We start from the raw sequence: 21,221 nt of genomic DNA, 5'->3' as shown, positions 1-21,221 counted from the left end.
GAAACTGAATTCTGGTCCTTTGGAAGAGCAGCCAGAGCATTTAGCTACTGAGTCATCTTATGTTTCTTGACTGTTTTAAATCAATAGAAACTATCTTGAGTGTCATCTTATATGCCTTTTCTCTGTTTTAAATTGAAATTATCTTGAGTGAATTATACAGACTCATTTGTTATGTCAGTTAACAGAATGGATAATGAGGATGTTGTGACAGACAATATAGAACTGCCCATTGTCTTCAGAGAATTAATAGTTTCTGTTAGGGAAAATAGACACATAGCCAGCAAAGTCAAGTAAGTCACATGGTCTAGGGTGCAGAGGAGCTCTCCATGGAATTGACACTTAACTAACTGGTGACCTCAAAGTGAGGATACTCTACCATGTACGAACCCTAGAACACTGGTATTTATACTTACATATTTATAGCACAAACAGTAGCCATAGTTAAATGTAATTGGATTTATCTCAGTGGCATTGATTAGAAACTGCTGTTAATTGGTCTTTTGTGACTCCCCTCCCCCAAACCTCTTTGTTTCCTATTTCCTATTTGTGTGTGTGTGTGTGTGTGTGTGTGTGTGTGTGTGTACTAGGGATGTTTTTATTCATTTTTGCTTTTGTTTGCATCTTCAGTTTCTTTTTCTTCTTGATATATAAATATGATGAACAGTCTGTGAAATAGGCCCTGCCCCCTTCCTTGCTGTTAGACACTCTATATTAACAGAGTCACTGTAGCTTTCTCCAGTCCATGAGAGGATGATGAAGAAAGGAATTTCCCTCCTTCTCTAACTACACAAACAATGTGAAGCAAACTGATCTCAGTAGGTTGGAGAACAGTGAACTCATTTTTTTACTCTTCCACCATGCATAGTTGCTTCCGATTACATTAAAGGAAAGGCAGTAAGTGTTGTAGAAAGTAAATCCCCCCCCCCCCGAATGGAACCCTAAATGGACTCGATGAAACATTCACTCTCAGAAATGTAAATAATACTTTTATGACTTAATTTACACAAAATTTTTTCATTTTCTTAGACTACTTTGTGTCATATTTTCTAAAATGGTTTCTGAAGAATTTATCTACCCCTTTAATATTGTTGAAATATTTAAAGAGATTAATACATTTTTCTGCCTATTCAATAAGAAAACAATGAATGTTTTAGTCTTTGTCTTCTCACTCAGCACCTTCTTTATATACATGTGGCTTTAGACACTTGGGAGAAAGGATACTTGAGGTTGCTTCGAGCCATTTGAAGCTCGGTCTTGAGCTGGAGTCCTGTTTTGGCAGGTACAGCTTTTACAGTGAAGTCTGCATGGCAGGAGGAGGTCACTAAGTCCTAAGGGTTTAGCCAGGTTGTACTTGTACCTGAGCTCTCTGCTTCCTATATGTCCCCAACATGTAACGGGCATGCTGAGCACTCAGCTCACACTGCCTCTGCTGGAGCCCCATCTGCTGGTCCTTCCCCTTGATAAACTTCACCTTTAACCATCAGTGGAAACAACCCCTCTTCCCTTAAGTTTCTTCTTTTCAGGGATTCTTTCCAGTAACAAGAAAATTACAAGTTATCACTTGGAAATTAATTTTAAATTAAGGAAATTTTAGTATACTCTAAAGTATGTTGACATTATTGGTTGTGTTTTACAATAGAACCCTGAATAATATATTTTCTTAGTTCTTAGAGTGAGTCTTGCTTTTTTTTCTTAGAGTGAGTCTGATTGTCAGTCCCAGTTTTGCAAAATTCTGAATTTTTTGCTTTAGTAAAATACACTTGAGAGTAGCTGTTTCTTTTTGTTTGTTTGTTTGTTTAGGTTGTTTTCAAAACAATTTACTATGTAGCTCTGGCTGTCTTGGAACTCACTCTGTACATCAGGCTGGCTTTGAAATCACACAGATCCACCTGTTCCAAGTACTAGGATTAAAGTGTTAGCATATGCCCAGTTAGATTTCTGTCCTCTTAGCTCCATTTTCCCAGCATCAGTTATATCCGTGTGATTCTGAACAGTGTAGGTCATATGATTTATTTATTATATGTAAGTACACTGTAGCTGTCTTCAGACACTCCAGAAGAGGGCGTCAGATCTTGTTATGGATGGTTACGAGCCACCATGTGGTTGCTGGGATTTGAACTCTGGACCTTCTGCTGGGATTTGAACTCTGTACCTTCGGAAGACCCCTTGGGTGCTCTTACCCACTGAGCCATCTCACCAGCCCCGGTCATATGATTTATACGTTTGGTCAAGCTACATAAGGAGAAGGAAGTATAGTTAGGGCCTATGGGACTAAGTCTCACCGTTGATGTAAGAGGAGTGAGATCAGGATTTAGAGCCCTCCCATGCCTTCTTCATTAGTCTCACTCTAAAGTATCAGTTGGGTTATGATGATTTGGGGCCTCATAATAAATATTCCAAGATAAAATAGCATTTTAAAAGAAATCCATTTGTAAACTAAAGTAAAAGTAATTCTTCTCCATTTGTTACTAATATTTTTACTATGTGATCCATAAGCAAAGAGAAGCCATTAGAAACTGAAGATTATCCATTTAAATAGTTGATAACACTATTTGCATTGAAATATAAATAGTTCTTAGGGTGTGGATTAATTACCTACTTCCAGTGTACAGACTTTGAAAACTTTTTTTTTTGGGTAGGCACATGAAGCAACATTGGAAGCCAGAGCCAGTCCAGAGATGAGTGACCGAATACAGCAGTTGGAGAGAGAGATTTCCAGGTACAAAGATGAATCCAGCAAGGCCCAAACAGAAGTTGACCGTCTCTTGGAAATCTTGAAAGAGGTGGAAAATGAGAAGAATGACAAAGATAAGAAGATAGCTGAGTTGGAAAGGTAAGGAAGGGGAGCTAAGCGCTGCTCGCTGGGGCAGAAAAATTCAACCATGTTTTACCACTTTTGAGAAAATGTTTCCAGTAGTATGTTCAGCGGAACTAGGCACTTCCTAGCTTTTTCTACTGTATTATCTACTTATTCTTCCAACTCAGTGTGAAGTCTTTGCTACAGTCACTAAAAGATGACATGGAATTGGGATAAAGTGAGAAACTACCACTTGAACATCATTGACAAGAGAAAGGGCCCAGTTTTCTCCTAGCTATATTCCAGAGAGTCCAAATGGATCCTTGGTTTTATTATTGTTTTGTGTAATGAGTGAATGGTTCTCAAGTTTAAAAAGTTGCTGAGCTCATAATCTTTTGGGCTGTGAATTTTTAGAATGCATAATTTAGAGCATGGGAAAGCAAATCATGTCAGTTTTAAATTAGAAGGGACATTATGATGCCAATGTAAGAGACTCATAGGTGAGTCTTACCAGGTTTTAAATTGGAAATCTTGATAGTGAGTTGTATGTGAACAGGTCCTACCAGAGATAGCTCTCTTGGAATATTGCTTGTCTTTTATATTGAAGATCAAGCATTGGAGATTGATTTTTGCTTTTGATTGTGACTGTGCCCTGATATTTTTCCCTCTTGAAGGAAGTTTTTTAGTGAATCCCACAGTTAAGAGACTTTGAATTTTAAAGTACTTTATATTTTAAAAGATACTGGATATTTTAAAGGGATTGAGCTTTTAATATGTAAAGACTGTGGGAATTTTAAAGTTATTTAGATCTTGGGGATGAATAAGAACTAAGGATTGAGGCTTACTAGTGATGTGCTTGTGTGTCAAGTTGACAAGGGGTCAGTTGTACTGTTTAATTTTGTGTCAACTTGACACAGCTGGAGTTATCACAGAGAAAGGAGCTTCAGTTGGGGAAATGCCTCCATGAGATCCAACTGCAGGGCATTTTCTCAATTAGTGACCAAAGGGGAAGGGCCCCTTGTGGGTGGGACCATCTCTGGGCTGGTAGTCTTGGGTTCTATAAGAGAGCAGGCTGAGCAAGCCAGGGGAGGCAAGCCATTAAAGAACATCCCTCCATGGCTTCTGCATCAGCTCCTGCTCTCTGACCTGCTTGAGTTCCAGTCCTACATCCTTTGGAAATGTAAGCTGAATAAACCCTTTCCTCCCCAACTTGCTTCTTGGTCATGATGTTTGTGCAGGAATAGAAACCCTGACTAAGACATAGTCTTATTACCTTTTCCTTTTATATGGTCTGTTTAACATAATATCCCAAATACACATAAATACCTTTTCCAGTAGAAAAGTCAGAGTCACCATATTCTTCTAGACACCTGGAAGTCACTAATTCGTATAGATTTTGAACAAAAATGTTTAAGTAATAATTTATTTTCTTGAAAGCTAGAAAGTTTCTGACAGCATCTTTAAATTATTTACTGAAGTTTAAATTTTGGAGTTAGTAGTATGGTTAATATTTTCCTTTCAAGTTACTATTTCTTCTATTCCACATTTGTAGACTTTGATTCTGTCAATGAACCAAAAATGCAAATAATAGGGTTTCTCATTCCTGCCTATACATTTTGGTTTGATTAACTATATATTCTATTGTTCTTGATGATTTATTTATTTTTATGTGTGCCAGTGTTTTGTCTTCATGTACGTGTATGCACTGTGTGTGTGCCTGGTGCCCTTGGAGGTCAGAAGAGGTTGTTGGATCCCCTTGGAACTAGAGTTAGAAATGATTGTAAGCGAACTGGAAAGATGGCTCAGAGGTTAAGAGCACTGGCTGTTCTTCCAGAGGTCCTGAGTTCAATTCCCAGCAATCACATGGTGGCTCACAACCTTCTATACTGAGATCTGGTGCCCTCTTCTAGCCTCATGCAGAACACTGTATTACATACTAAGTAAATAAATCTTAAAAACAAAGAAAGAAAGAAAGAAAGAAAGAAAGAAAGAAAGAAAGAAAGAAAGAAAGAAAGAAAGAAAGAAATGATTGTAGCCACCATATGAATTCCAGGAATCCAACCTGGGTCTTCTGGGCAAGCAACCATTGCTTTTATCCACTGAACCTTATCTCCAGCCCCTTTGATAAAATTCTTTTAATCAATCTTCTAAGAATATAGATTGTGTGCATTTTCATTCATGTTGATCTTTTCACTTCTCCCTTTCCATAGCATGTTTGTGTGTACACACTTACATACTTTTTGAGGAGCTTGAAATCATCAGTACTGCACTTGCACTAAGATGTCATACTTTTGAAGACTGTTATTTTACTGTTTCAACAAAGATATTTCTGAATAATATTCCTTTCTTGTTTGATTTTTAAATTGAAAGACTTCATTTGAAGTATTGTTTTCTGTTGTACACAGCTAGCTTTAAAATGATTCATTTTTTTAGCTTAATACTGTGTGTGTTTGTGTGTGTGTGTGTGTGTGTGTGTGTGTGTGTGTGTGATGGACATGTTGTGAAAGAGAATAAGAAGTAGGGCTAAGTTAAACATACAGGATTGAGAGCTAGAAACACCGTGTGAGAGGGAATGTGTGAGGTGTTTGTCTTTCTGTATCTGATGTCCTCACTTAGTATTTTTCCAGTTCCATCCATCTCTCTGCATTTCATGATTCCCTTTTCTTTACAGCTGAGTGATGTTCTGTTATGTGTATCTACCACATCTTCCTTACCCATTAATCAGGTGAATGGCATCTAGTTTAATTCCGTTTCCTAGCTATTGGGGATAAAGCTGCAATGAACGTGGGTGTGCAAGTATCTCTACAGTAGGACGTAAGGTCCTTCAGGTCCATGCCTATACGTGGGGTGGGTGGGTCATACGGTAGTTTTAAATGATCTGCTGCTTCCCGGACTTCTTCTTCTTCTTTTTTTTTTTTTTTTTGGTTTTTCAAGACAAGGTTTCTCTGTATAGCCCTGGCTGTCCTGGAACTCACTTTGTAGACCAGGCTGGCCTTGAACTCAGAAATCCGTCTGCCTCTGCCTCCCGAGTGCTGGGATTAAAGGTGTGTGCCACCCCCCACCCCCCCCACCCCCCACCCCAGACTCCATTTTTTATACATTGGAATACATTGTATAATTAGATAGATGTATCCATTCTCTGGTCATACAACTTTGTAATATTGTTTGAAGACCACAAAATTTCTTGCTTACAAACAGCCACCACCATCACCAGGACCATGACCATGACCACCACATACTCAAAAAACTCCAAAGTAACAAAATCCCAGCCCTATTGGTCTTTCCCCAGCCCTCTTTGGTCAGAACACTTATTGAAGGCTTCTCATCTCGATGGGAATTGTCTCTGTGCTTAAAGTTAACCCAGTATCTTGAGCAGAAGTGACTTTGTACTGTATCACAGTTTGCTGAGAAACTAAGGTAGATTTTCATTTCCTTTCAGCTTTGAATTCCATTTTTATAAACTGAGCAGGGCTTGTTTTTGGAGTTGGTCCATGTACTCTCTCTGAGATAGCTGGGGTGATTTCATAGTCTTTGTTCCCAGACTTAGTGCTGGAGAATGTGTCTGTGTCTGTTGTATCTGACTGAGGTTTACTTCTTGTATTGCCCTTCCTTTGTTTCCTGTATGTTTTTCTTTTGGCTTTTTTTCTCCTGTTCTTCTGGGGTTTATGTATCTTAATGTTGCAATGTGCATGTTCTCTCTGTATCACTGCCATTCTCAGATAGCCAGTCTCCCATAAAGAATACTCCATCCCCAGGTTTCTGTGTCTGCACCATCCTTGATTAAGAGTGTGTATGTAAGGCTCAGTCTTCTTATAAATTGTTGCTCCTGTTGCTGGATTTTACTTGATTACAATTACAGCCATCAATTTGAGCCACACCTCTTACGTACTCTCTGCTTTAAATAAAACCAACCAGTGCTCTCTCTTGGTTGGTTCTATGTGCTAGTCATATTGTATTAGTCTTTTTTTTTCCTCTCTTGCCCAAGAATCTTTGAGGTTAATGTTACTGTGCTGGGACACTGGTATTAGGAGACACGATCTTATGGAGTCCAAGTTGGTCATAAACTTGCTGTGTAGCTATGACTTTCTGATTCTTCTGCCTCTATTTCTTGTGTGTTGGGAGTATAGTTGTGTGCCATTCCTGGGTTATGTAGTGTTAGAAACTTATCCTGGGGCTTTGTGCATATTAAAAAATAATCAGTCTACCATTTGAGCTGCATATCCATTCTGGGACACTCTTTTTAAGTAGCCCCCGATAGATCTGCAATTCCATCTTGTACTTTAGCATGTACAATTTAATTCTAGAAGGTATTCAACACTGTTTAAGTACAAAAAGAAAAGCAAACTGATAAAATTTAAACAAAATTATCTTTGATTTTCGTATTACTTCTTTACCATTAAAAAGTTATCAGAATTATTCTTTGTGGATGAAGGTAATAAATGAACAGTTCCTTTCCCATATTGGTTCTTAAGAAAATTGTTGTGTTTGTTAGACGATGTATTAATGATTCTTTCGATTTAGTGTAGTAACACTCTTTGACCAACTACATTTTTTCCAGTTGAAACTAATCACTTACCAGTTCACTTTCAATAAGAAATATAAATGTAGTTAGGGAAGTTGTCATAGGAGCAGGAGGGGTAGATATTTAAAAAAAAAAAAAAAAAGATGTTGTTTTACATGTTTGTGATGATCTTAGAGGCTGGTTAAGCAAGTCTGAAATCTAGTTCCAGGAATGGAGGTTTATAATCTGGATGGCATTTGTAAAGCCAAAGCAGGGCACCTTTGTCTCTCATGTAACCTCAGTCCTATTTCCAAGACCTAGATAATTCATTGTGTTCACTCAGGTAATATCTCCTAGTAAAGTGACTAGAGGAGAGAGGACTTTCCAAGTCCTAGCACTGGGTCTGCTTTCCAGCTCTGTCCACTTAAGGGATGTGAAAGCTGATCCAGCCGTGTTTGTTGTGGAATATGATTTGAAAGTTGCCAAGATGTCCTGTCCACCCTACACCTGGGTTTGCCCAGAATATCATTTTTAGGTTATGGACAACTTATTAGGATTTAGCTTCCTGGATATTTTGTCTCTAACTAGAGAGGAAGAATATATATCTGTGACCTCAGAGGCGTGTTCCCACATCCTATCACAGTGTCCCCACTCCCTTACCCTGCTATCCTCTTCAATAGAATTTACAGTAAAAACAATCTCTATTTTTCAGCCACACAGAGCTCACTTTTAGTTGACCCCAGCACATGGGGAAGTCATAGGTCATCTTCCCTTTTTCTCTCTAATAATTTTAGTTTTTTGAGACCAGGAAAATCTTTCACCAAACCTGAGGCTCCCAATTTGGGCGAGGGTGTCTGACCAATGACATGCCTGTTTCTGTTCACAAACAATGCGGTTATGGATGTGTGTCAGCATTCTTAGCTCTTACAAGGGTGCTAGTGATATGAACTCAGACCCTCCTGCTTGTGCAGCAAGCTCTTTACCCACCGAGTCATTTCCCAAGTACCCACCTTTATTTGAGTCTGAGTCTCTTTGAAGCCCCCACAGGCTTTGAACTCTTGATCTTCCTGCCTCAAAACTACAGGTGTGGACTTCTGGCTTCTTTCTCTGTTTTCTTTTCCTTTCTTTTCCTTACTTTTCTTTTGTAATGTAGATAAGTATTATCCTTGCTTTTTAAATCTTTTATGACCTTAAACTTTGGTTCTAAGTGTATATTGAATTAGACTTGTATAGTAAAGAATATTTTTTTTTAATTTAAGAACAAACTAAATTGTTGATCACATGAAATTTTATTTATTTACTTATTTTTTTTTGGGGGGGGAAGATGTGAAGGTAAAGAAGATTCAGCCCACCATGGCAGGGAGCAAGGGTAATATGAGAGGTTGTTCACATTGCATTGGCATTTAGAGAGCTGATAGTAATACATATTGATGCTTTGCTTTCTTTTCCATTTAAAAAACATCCTTCTGCTGAAGGGGTTTGCAGCCCCATAGGAGGAACAACAATATGAACCAACCAGTAGTCCCAGAGCTCCTAGGGACTAAACCACCAACCAAAGAGCACACATGGTGGGACTCATGGCTCCAGCTGCATATGCAGCAAAGGATGGCCTAGTTGGACATCAATGGGAGGAGAGGCCCTTTGTCCTATGAAGGCTCTATGCCCCAGTGTGGGGGAATGCCAGGGCCAGGAAGTGGGAGTGGGTGGGTTGGTGAGCAGGGGGAGGGGGGAGTGCATAGGGGGAAGGGTGGTTTTTCAGAGGGGAAACCAGGACAGGGTATAACATCTGAAATGTAAATAAAGGAAAAAATATATATATAAAGCATTCTTCCTTCTTTCTTTTCTTCTCATCTTTTCTTTTTTATTCAGTCTGTAACTCTAACCTATGGGTAGATCTTCCCTTTTCAGCTAAACCTTTCCTCACAAGCATGACTGTAAATCTAATCACATTGACAAGAAAGATTAACTATCATATGTCTACTCCCTTATCAGTTTAAATATATATTTAAAATTAGAACGTTCCATCCCTGTTCTTCAAAGGCTCATGAATATCTCACAGTGTAAGATACTTTTATTTTACCTATACTAATGACCAAAATCTCAATAGTTGTAATATTGCTCAGAAGCCCTGTGTCCAAAGGGCAAGGCAGCTCAGTGGACAAAGGCATTTGCTTCCAAGCATGGCAACCCGAGTGAGAGCCCCAGGATCCAATGGTAGAGGGAGAGACTTCTGCCAGTTGTCTTTCTGCCTCCATATATGTGCTATGGCACACACATGTGCACACATAGACAGACATACACAAATATTTTTTAATAACCAAAACAAACTATAAAGCCCCTTGAACATAATATGGGAAGATGGACTAAAGTAACACTGAAACCCATTTGCACAAACAGCAAATGTTACCGTTCTATTTGTTGCTGGCTTATGATGGAATCATTGAGACTCCCACAGCCTTAGGTAGCCCCACCCTTTAGCTCCCCCAACCCCCTCGCCCCACCCCTCAGGCCAACTTCACTCTTTGCCTATAGCTTTCCTCAGTCTAAGTCTTACAATCCTGGCATCTTAGATGTCTTGGAGTCTCCATTCTAACTCTCTTCCTACCTGTATAGCTTCCTCCTTTGGCCTTTTAAGGTCCTTTTGCAGGCAGTCCAACTCCACTGTCTACTGTCCATCCTCAGTGTTTCTCTGCCATCTTATTGCAAGCCTCTAGGACACTACCACACTTGAATTCTGTGTGCCTGGAAGCCACATGGACGGTGATGCCAAGTTCTGCTGCACGGACAATGTGTAGCTCCTCCATGGCTGTAACGATTCTGTGTTTTGGCAGCTGAGCCTGGGAAACCATTTCCCTAGGTAGCTGTTATTCAGTCCCTTTATTTCCAGTCTCAGTTCAGTCTCCTCTTTCAAATGAATGCATTTTTGCAAGCTCTGGAGCCTTAGTGAGGTCTTGTCCTCAGGGAACCTTTCCTATTGTTTAGGTATGAATTTGAGGTTTTTTTCCTTAGGTGCATTTATCACTCTAATAATTGCACCTACTTCCTCCACTTTCATCTTGTCTGTAACTTTCAACTTACTTATGTTTCTTTTCTTGCCTAAGTGCATATATTTAAGAAATATATTCCCATCTATTTCTGCTCTGTTTACTGTAAATCTGAGGAAATCAGTCTATATTTTATGTGATCTTGAAATTTCTGACAAACAGCTTAGTCCATTACTTTTGAATTCACTCTCACTTAAGTTTATAGGACATGGTGGAACACAAGAAAAAATTTTGCCAGAGTATGAGTAGGTTAAAGCCCACTCTTTGATAGTCTTAATTTCCTCCTGAAACCTTTTCTACCAGGCCTTTACTGTTTGCGTTTCTATTGGCATCTGGGTCTTCCAAACTCTTACCAGAATGGCCCATTAATCTTGGCTTGCATTCTGGGACCTCACTAGCATCCTGCTTCAAACTCTTCCACATTACTTTCACAAATCAGTTCCAAATGCTAAAGCACCACATGGTCAAGTTTATTACATCAACAGTCCCACTCCTTGGTAGCAATTTACTGTATTAGTTACTTAGTTGTGGTAACCAGATTTCTTACAAGAAGCAATTTAAAGGAAGAAGGATTTATTTTGGCTCATGGTTTGAGAGTGTAGTTCATCATGGTGGGAAGGCGTTGTGGTGGAAATGGAAGGCAGTTGGTTCCAATGTGTCTGCGTTAGGAGGCAGAGAGAGATGAATGCTCTGCTTTTGATTCTTAAAGTAAAAATTAGGTCATGAAAACAATCATGATGACATTGGGCATTATAAATCTTAACTGCTGAGGAAGTAGTACTGATTTCCCTTACACTGACTACTTTTCAGAAAAAGAAGCCTGCCTATTATAAAAGGCAGTAAGGACTCAGAACATCTGTGCAGTGGAGGGCTCTTAAACATGGCTACTTTGTAGGTCTAAATGCTGGACAATGTTGGAAATAACATTTTTTAAATAGAGCCATTCTTGTTCATTATTGTTGTTAGATTGTTTTTACTCAAGGGATTTAGCAGATTTAGATAGATTAATATGAGTTATGATTAAGGAAATTTGACTTTGAGAAAAATGTTTTTCAAATTCTTTTAAGGATATTAGTTTTATAATCTAAGAACAGCAGCTGTCAGTTTTGGGTCCCCTCCCCCCCTTTTGGTGACCTAAGTCCTCTTCATGAAGTAGGATGTTGAGAGAGTAACCAGACTTAAGGGGGAGTGTAAAAAACTCAACTGACTGAATGCTGATGTCTAATATAAAACCTCTAATGCCAGTGCCAGCAAGGCGGCTCAGCTGGTAAGGGTACTTGCCACCAACCCTGATAACCTGAGTTTGATCCTCGGAAACCCACATGGTGGAATGAGAGAATAGACTCCTACAAGTTGTCCTGTGACTTCCATACACATGCCATAGTATGTTTACATATGCCTACACCCATGCATACAAAGTAATTACATTAATTTAAAAGCCAACCTACAACTAAAGCCAGTTTTAGCTGTTTAAATGAGAGAACTGACAACATCCACCCACTTTTAAGAAATTTGCTCTCCTCTCCCCAAGAATGTTTGGTCAATGTTGGACAAACATTTTAAAAGAATTTTCAAAAAAGTATTAAACTCTAATAGGAAATGTATTTGTTGTGATCTCAATTTCTAAGTTTTAGCACCTGTGATGAATCTGCATGACCCTGTCCTCTTTATTCTGGGTTTTATGCCTTATGCCCATTCATGAATGTTAGTATTTTTAAGTATTGTCCTTATTAATTCTTTCTAACTTTCTCTTTCACGTTTTCTTCCTGGATTTGCTGTTTCTTCAGTCTCACCTCAAGGTCAGTATGCTTGCTATAAAACAAAGTGAATGTAATTGAGGCTCATTCACTAACCTTATTTTCCATTCTAATAAGGACTAAAATGATAGAATGTATTTCAGGAAAGTGATGCCCAGATCTAGTTCTGAGCATACAAAATGTCAAGGAAGTAAGCTTTGCATAGCAGCGAATGCAAACTTTTGTTCTTTGGAAGATATGAGAATGTTCAGAATGCAGGTCTGAGTGGGTTTTTACTGAAAGAACTGAAGATGTAAAGAGTCACCAGGGGTTAGATAGTATGGGTGAGCTTGTTTCATCTTGATAGCACTTTACTAGCAGTGTCTTGGGTAAGAACTTAAGCAGGGTGAAAGGAACAATAATGATGTAAATTGAAGTAAAAAACTATGATAGAGTTAAATTATAAGCTTGTTTATATTATATACATTACCTAGCAATTTTCTTGTCATAATAATTGATATGTTGTTCCTGTGTATGAAAGTGCCCATCTCTTGATACTTAGTGGCTAGCAGTAGGCAGAGGTTGTTATTCTCATGAGGAAGTAGGCACAAAGAAACTGATTGCCCCAGGTTCAGGCAGCCAAATGACAATATTTAGCTGTGATCTTTTGTTTTAGGTCTGATTTTTCCCAGACAGGGTATTTAAGTAGGTAACCCATATTGGTTTTATATTTCTGATCTTCCTGTCTCTTTATGTTATATGAACTCCAGATTGAAAAGTAATTCCAGATTATTTGGGTTTTCATAGGCTTCTGATGTGTAAGTTTTGTTCTATAAAATTGGGATGGTTGTTAAATGTAAAGATTGAATGAGTTACTCTAAGTAGCACTAGAGCATAGGGGCACAGGGAAAATGGTCTTGTTTTCTTGGCATTTTCTCACAAGTACTTAGAATTCCTCCCACAAGACTCCATTCTTTGACTATGTTCCAAAATGAACCCAATTGCTTTTTATTTCACTTTGATATTTGATTTGTTGTCTTCACTGTTGTTTGCTTCTGTCCTCTGTTAGTAGTGGAGATCATAACCTGAAGGAAAACTACCCATTTAGTAGGGGAAATAAACCCTTCCCATCTCTTCACGTAAAACATCATAAAATAGAAACACAAAACAGTGGGAAAGCAAGCTAGTAGAGAGCTCCCAACGCCTGCAGCTCCTCAGTAGCTGAGACCAAACATAACGAAATAGTGGGAATCCCAAAGAATTCAAAATACCACAGCTAGAAATTTAAAGAAGATTCCAAAAGCAAATGAGTGAGGTAAGGAAAAATATCAGTATTAGGACACAGACTGAAGAAAAGTGCATTTAGACAATAGCAGCCAAGAACTTTGGGCCATGAATAAGAAAGCAACCAAATAAATCCATTTGCTAGAAAAGAAATTTGAGAAAAAAATTGAGGCATAGAATAAACACTCAATAATATAAGAAATAATATAAGAAATAATAAATATAAGAAATAATATAAGAAATAATATAATAATAAATATATAAATAATATAAGAAATATATAAATAATAAGAAATATATAAATAAGAAATTTTTTACATTGAGATAAAATACAGCCATAGGAGAGATATTTGGAACCTCAGGCAGACACAACCAGAAGAAAACCATGCCAGGAGATGCCTGTATTAGTCAGGGTTCTCTAGAGTCACAGAACTTATGGATAGTCTCTATATAATAAAGGAATTTATTGATGACTTACAGTCTGCAGTCCAATTCCCAACAATGGTTCAGTAGTAGCTGTGAATGAAGTCCAAGGGTCTAGCAGTTGCTTAGTCCCACACGGCAAGAAGGTGAAAGAGTGAGAACCAGACTCCCTTCTTCCAATGTCCTTATATGGTCTCTAGCAGAAGGTGTAGCCCAGATTAAAGGTGTGTGCCACCACACCTTTAATCCCAGATGACCTTGAACTCAGAGATCTCCCTGTCTTAATCTTCTAGAATCAGTAGCCACTGTGTCTCAAGATCTCCACACCAAGATCCAGATCAGAAACTTCTATCTCCCATCCTCCAGATTAGGGTCACTGGGGAACCTTCCAATTCTGGATTGTAGTTCATTCCAAATACAGTCAAGTTGACAACCAAGAATAGCCACTACAATGCCCTAGTTAAATGTGAGCACTGGAGAGCAAGGGAAGTTATTGAAAGCTTCCAGAGACAAGCACAGTTCATTTACAAAGACAGACTGACTCACTGGGATAATTTCAGAGTTTCCAACAGAAACCCTAAAATCTAGGAAGGCATAGAATTCTGTCCTTTAAATCCTGAAAATAATTGTCAGGCAAAATTATATATTTGCTATAAATACATACCTTTTTTTATTTTTTTATTTTTTTTAAAAGATTTATTTATTATATGTAAGTACACTGTAGCTGTCTTCAGACACTCCAGAAGAGGGAGTTAAATCTTGTTAAGGATGGTTGTGAGCCACCATGTGGTTGCTGGGATTTGAACTCTGCACCTTTGGAAGAGCAGTCCGATGCTCTTACCCACTGAGCCATCTCACCAGCCCCCAAATACATACCTTTTAATTGTTGGAGAGATAAAGACTTTTCAAGATGAGCAGAAATGAAAGCTATTAATGATCACAAAACCAGCACTATAGTAAGTACTTAAAGGAATTCTATACACAAGAGGAAGAAAGCGGAGAGAGTCAGTCGTACGTAGTTCTAGAATATAGCAGTAAATAAGTCTGATGAGAGGACTAGAGTAGCAAATAAGAACTAGAAAAGAATCAAACATATCCATCTAAATAAATCAGTATTCATTTAAGGTAAACCAAGGAAAAAGAAACCTTTTTCCTTGTGCTCTGCTAGCAAATTTTATGTCAAAGTTAGAGTCATTTGGGAAGAAGGAATCTCACTTGAAGAAATGCCACCACCAGATTGGCCTATGGGACATTTTCTTGATTGATGATTGATGCAGGAAGGCCAAGCTTATTGTAGATCATGCGTCTCTTAGGCTGGTGGTCCTGTGTTGGGAACAAAATAAAATAAAAGGGGGGGGGGGGTCTGGACGGTCTCCTGGGGAAAAAGGGGAGGAAGCTTGGCTTAGCTCCCCGCCAGAGTTCCCCTGTGCTCTGGGCAGGTGGATGCAGGCATTGGGGGCCTGCCAGGCGCTTTCCACTTGGTCCTGGGTGGGCATTGCCTCTGACCCACACGGCGGGGGATGGAGAAGGGGCAGCCCCTACGGGGATCCCCCTTGCTATCACTCCAGGGTTGTGGGACAGAGGGAATGGGAAAGAAATTCCCAGCACTGACCAGGGTACACAGCGGGCCTTGATGGAGCAAAGCAGACTCTATGGTTTAAGAGCTTTATTATAGAAATGCAATGAGAAAGAGAGATGGGGGGGGGGGGAGGAAGGAAGGAAGGAAAGGCTAGAGAGAAAGAGGGAGAGAGGAGAGGAAAGAAGAAGACAAAGAGAAAGGGAAGAAGAGAGAGAAGTGAGAGGTAGAGGAACAAAGGAGTGAGAGTAAGAAGGTAAGAGTAAGAGAGCTTGGTGGGCTGAACATCCCTTTTTATGGTCTTCACTGTTGCTATGTAACTGGGGAGGAGTTTAACCTGAAGGTCAGAAGTTTGGGCCATTGCTTATGTGACCACTGACCCTTCTTCTCTTATGGGGGCTGTGGGAGGTGGTACCTTAGGCAGGGACCTGGAGTTCCAAGAGCCTGAGCGAATGCCTACTGTGTCATGAGGGAGAATTATGACCATCAGGGTTCAGACCTCAGCTCAACTGGATACCAGCCTGCAATTCCCCACAGTCTTGCATACTATAAGAAAGCAGTCAGAGCAAGTCATGAAGAACAAGCCTGTAGGCAGCACCCCTCCATGATTTTTATGCTCTCTGCTTCAGTTTCTGCCTCCAGGTACCTGCCCCACTTGTATTTCTGCCCTGACTTTTCTTAGTGATAGACTGTTACCTAGACATATAAGATGAAGTAAACTATCACACACAAGTTGTTTTTGGTCTTACTGTTTATCACAAAACAGAAACTAAAATACCAACCAAGAAAGTAATCATCAAAATTACAGAAGCCAGCAAATATTCTTTTAGTAGTACCCCAAATGTTGACGCTCCCAGTTCCACAAGAAAAGAATGTAAACCAATTGAGTGAATCCAAATTCAAGAGCCAAGTACTAGAGACATGATTCAGCAGTTAAGAGTACGTGCTCCTCTTGCAAGGGACTCAGGTTCCGTTCCTAACACTGCTGTGGTGGTTTACAATTTTAGATAATTCTAGTTCCAAGGGATTTGATAATGTTATCTGAGCTCTGCATGCATTTAACACATATGTGCAGTATATAAATAAATGAATATAAAAACCCATATACATAAAATAAAAAGAAAATTTAACCCCCCCTCCTTAATATAAAGAAATTAAAATCTAGCAAGCCCTTCATTGTTTACAAGAGGTGAACCTTATTGGCAAAATTATACACAGAATATAAGCTAAAGAATGGAAAGTTTTAAGTATGCAAAGTGATTAGCAGGAAATGGACAAAAATAGCCAGCCTTCCTTCCTTCCTTCCTTCCTTCCTTCCTTCCTTCCTTCCTTCCTTCCTTCCTTCCTTCCTTCCTTCCTTCCTTCGTGGACGTTGTACATCGTGGTGCGCACTAGGCTCCGCACCACGATGTACAACGTCCACAAGCAGCCCTGTCTTAATCTTCTAGAATCAGTAGCCACTGTGTCTCAAGATCTCCACACCAAGATCCAGATCAGAAACTTCTATCTCCCATCCTCCAGATTAGGGTCACTGGGGAACCTTCCAATTCTGGATTGTAGTTCATTCCAAATACAGTCAAGTTGACAACCAAGAATAGCCACTACAATGCCCTAGTTAAATGTGAGCACTGGAGAGCAAGGGAAGTTATTGAAAGCTTCCAGAGACAAGCACAGTTCATTTACAAAGACAGACTGACTCACTGGGATAATTTCAGAGTTTCCAACAGAAACCCTAAAATCTAGGAAGGCATAGAATTCTGTCCTTTAAATCCTGAAAATAATTGTCAGGCAAAATTATATATTTGCTATAAATACATACCTTTTTTTATTTTTTTATTTTTTTTAAAAGATTTATTTATTATATGTAAGTACACTGTAGCTGTCTTCAGACACTCCAGAAGAGGGAGTTAAATCTTGTTAAGGATGGTTGTGAGCCACCATGTGGTTGCTGGGATTTGAACTCTGCACCTTTGGAAGAGCAGTCCGATGCTCTTACCCACTGAGCCATCTCACCAGCCCCCAAATACATACCTTTTAATTGTTGGAGAGATAAAGACTTTTCAAGATGAGCAGAAATGAAAGCTATTAATGATCACAAAACCAGCACTATAGTAAGTACTTAAAGGAATTCTATACACAAGAGGAAGAAAGCGGAGAGAGTCAGTCGTACGTAGTTCTAGAATATAGCAGTAAATAAGTCTGATGAGAGGACTAGAGTAGCAAATAAGAACTAGAAAAGAATCAAACATATCCATCTAAATAAATCAGTATTCATTTAAGGTAAACCAAGGAAAAAGAAACCTTTTTCCTTGTGCTCTGCTAGCAAATTTTATGTCAAAGTTAGAGTCATTTGGGAAGAAGGAATCTCACTTGAAGAAATGCCACCACCAGATTGGCCTATGGGACATTTTCTTGATTGATGATTGATGCAGGAAGGCCAAGCTTATTGTAGATCATGCGTCTCTTAGGCTGGTGGTCCTGTGTTGGGAACAAAATAAAATAAAAGGGGGGGGGGGGTCTGGACGGTCTCCTGGGGAAAAAGGGGAGGAAGCTTGGCTTAGCTCCCCGCCAGAGTTCCCCTGTGCTCTGGGCAGGTGGATGCAGGCATTGGGGGCCTGCCAGGCGCTTTCCACTTGGTCCTGGGTGGGCATTGCCTCTGACCCACACGGCGGGGGATGGAGAAGGGGCAGCCCCTACGGGGATCCCCCTTGCTATCACTCCAGGGTTGTGGGACAGAGGGAATGGGAAAGAAATTCCCAGCACTGACCAGGGTACACAGCGGGCCTTGATGGAGCAAAGCAGACTCTATGGTTTAAGAGCTTTATTATAGAAATGCAATGAGAAAGAGAGATGGGGGGGGGGGAGAGGAAAGAAGAAGACAAAGAGAAAGGGAAGANCTTCCTTCCTTCCTTCCTTCCTTCTTCCTTCCTTAAATTTATCTACATTTTAAGCATTATTCCTTTACCTGGTACCCCCCCCCAAACCCCCTATCCCATCCCCTCTCCCCTTGCTTCTATGAGGGTGTTCTTCTACCCACCCACCACTCCTCCCCTCCTTGCCCTCTATTCCCTTACATTGGGGCATCTATCGCACCTTCATAGGACCCAGGACCTTTCCACCCATTGATGCCTGACAAGGCCATCCTCTGCTACATATGCAGCTAGAGCCATGTGTACTCCTTGGTTGGTTGGTGGCTTAGTCCCTGGGAGGTCTGGGGGAGTTCTGGTTGGTTGATATTGCTGTTCTTCCTATGGGGTTGTAAATCTTTTCACCTCCTTCAGTCCTTCTTAATTCTTCCATTGGGGACCCCGCACTCAGTGCAATGTTTGGCTGCAAGTATCTGATCCTGTATTTGTCAGGCCCTGGCAGGGCCTCTCAGGAGACAGCCATATCAGGCTGCTTTCAGCAAGCATTTCTTAGTATCCACAATAGTGTTGGAGTTTGGTGACTGTGTCTGGGATGAATCCCCAGGTGTGACAGTCTCTGGGTAGCCATTCCTTCAGTCTTATATCTGACAAAGTAGACTTCAAGCCCAAGTCAGAAGAGATAAACTTATTTATAAGGAGACAGTTCAAAGATGATAATATAATGGTTGCAGATACAGAGTGTTGATGTGCTTAGTTTCATAAAAGAAATATTGTTGGACATACAGGGATTGTTGGTTCCAGACAAGGGCAGAGGGAGGGACAGGAAATGCTAGGGGGGGCAGGGAGAAAGAATTATAAAAGTAAGTATAAAAATTAAAAAGTATACAGAAGATAATAAGGGTCGATTCTCATGAAACTTGAAAAATTGTTAGGGAATACTTCGAAAGCCTATATCACAGTAAATTGGAGAGTCTATTGATGGTTAAGGTTCTGTCCACAGAATACCTACCAGAGGTAATCCAGTAGAATCTATACACAACTGGGACATCTATAGTGTGCGCTGATGCTGGAGTCATGATGGACTGTCTCAAGTAAGAAGCCACCAGATAATGAAATATCTACTAGATAGTTGAAGTTAAGGTTTTTTGCATTTTCACCCTCCCACACACACCTTGATTACCACGCTGGCTGTGTTGTGCTGACTCTGAGCTTCTTTTAAGTTATTATTGGTGGTATGTCCTTCCAGCTGCCATTATGATCATCCACTAGAACCTCCTCAGCTGTGACTGTTGGCTGATGTGTATGTGACCCATACCTGGGAGAAGACATGGTAGTCAGTAGGACTGATGGATTACTTACTCATTGGTGGAAATACCTCTGCTGAAGTCTGAGGGCAGAGTTTCAGAAAATACAGTAATTACTGGCTGGACACTGTCAGGAACCATCACCTGTTGGAAAAAAGCTTGCAAAAGAGACAGACAAGAAGTACCTTAAAGATTATATTAATTCACCCAAAAAGCCTAACACAAAGACTAGAGGGTAAGAAGGGCAACACTTTTTATGTGACTTAGGAAATTCAGAAGAAATCAAACACACTTGTGCTAACTTTAGTAACTACCATGTATTTTTATTGGTTAAAACATGAATCCAGATTGCATGTTTGCTCTTCTGGACTACCATAAGGGTGGTGTGACTCCATATAGGATTTTCTTATTTTCATTTGTGTTTAATCGAGACAAGGTTTCATTCTGTAATCTGATCTGGAACTCACTATGTAGAATAGGCTGACCTTGACCATACAGAGATCCGCCTGCCCTTGTCTTTTTTGTGCTGAGATTGAAGGAGTTCGCCATCATGCCCAGTCAGATAGGATTTTCTGTTAAGGATCATTTAGAAATGGAAAAATGTTAGCAAACTATAAAATTTCGTTGGATTTTTTTGATCACCAGCCTCCATACCTGGCTGCTGCTTGTCACTTCTAGAACACTAGGTAGGACTGATACCTTGATCTCTTTATTTTGATCATGATTTATTTGGAATGGAGACATTGTTTCTTTCTTTTTTTTTTAACCTTTTTATTAGATATTTTCTTCATTTACATTTTGAATGCTATCCCAAAAGTCCCCTATACCCTCCCCCACCCTGCTCCCCTACCCACCCACTCCCACTTCTTGGCCCTGGTGTTCCTCTGTACTGGGGCATATAAGGTTTGCAAGACCAAGGGGCCTCTCTTCCCAATGATGGCCGACTAGGCCATCTTCTGCTACATATGCAGCTAGAAACACGAGTTCTGGGTGTACTGGTTAGTGCATATTGTTGTTCCACCTATAGGGTTGCAGACCCCTTCAGCTCCTTGGGTACTTTCTCTAGCTCTGGAGACATTGTTTCTTAAAGGACAAAATAATGTCATGCATCTCCACTAAAAATAAGTGTGTTTAAACTTAGTAAAAAAAGATGAACATCAGTGCTTTCCAGTCTGTTCTATGAATCAGGAAAACAAGGAATACTACCAACCTTATTTTATGAAGTTATTTCTTACATTGAAACCAAATCTAGATAAAGACAGAACAGGAAAAGAAGGACTACAGTAGTGTCTGGAGCAGTGGATCGGTGGGTAAAAGAGCTGATGGCACAAGCATGCTGATCTGAGTTTGATCCTCAGAGTCCACAGTGGACAGAACTTGCCTTCTGAGTTCCACCTCTACCCCACAGTAAGAGGATGCACATGCACAGACACACACGGATAAAGAATGGTTTTAAGAAAAGAAAATTATAGAGCAATTTCCTTTACTGAATATGAACACAAAAATTCTTAATAGAAATCTTAAAACCATATTCAGCAGTATATTAAAAGTTCATTTCCTGGGAACAAATTGGCTTGCTTCCAGGAATGGCTGGGTGATTGACATGTATATAAGCTTTATTACATTGAGGTACTTCTTTCTTTTTTTTTTTTTTTTTTTTTTTTTTTTTTTTTTATTTACATTTCAAAT

General features: G+C 39.7%; 1 protein-coding gene across 12 annotated transcripts in view; it reads left to right on the top strand.

The window, feature by feature from the left end:
* The window catches only part of Erc1 (ELKS/RAB6-interacting/CAST family member 1), a 295,346-nt gene that overhangs the window by 110,004 nt on the left and 164,121 nt on the right, over positions 1-21,221 (top strand). For 8 of the 12 annotated variants that reach the window (XR_003843179.1, XR_003843178.1, XM_029534686.1 and 5 more), the window contains 2 exons: positions 2,640-2,833; positions 12,130-12,141. Coding sequence is in view for 10 of the 12 variants with exons in the window: in XM_029534686.1 (XP_029390546.1) it covers positions 2,640-2,833; positions 12,130-12,141 (206 nt within the window). In the remaining 2 variants the exon portion in view is untranslated. The remainder of the gene's footprint in view (positions 1-2,639; positions 2,834-12,129; positions 12,142-21,221) is intronic. The other 4 variants (XM_029534691.1, XM_029534687.1, XM_029534684.1 and 1 more) reach the window with 1 other exon arrangement.

This window comes from Mus pahari, chromosome 2 (assembly GCF_900095145.1).
Source record: "Mus pahari chromosome 2, PAHARI_EIJ_v1.1, whole genome shotgun sequence".
Lineage (NCBI taxonomy): Eukaryota > Metazoa > Chordata > Mammalia > Rodentia > Muridae > Mus > Mus pahari.
The sequence above is the reverse complement of the archived record's forward strand: the minus strand, read 5'-3'. Positions and strand labels throughout refer to the sequence as shown.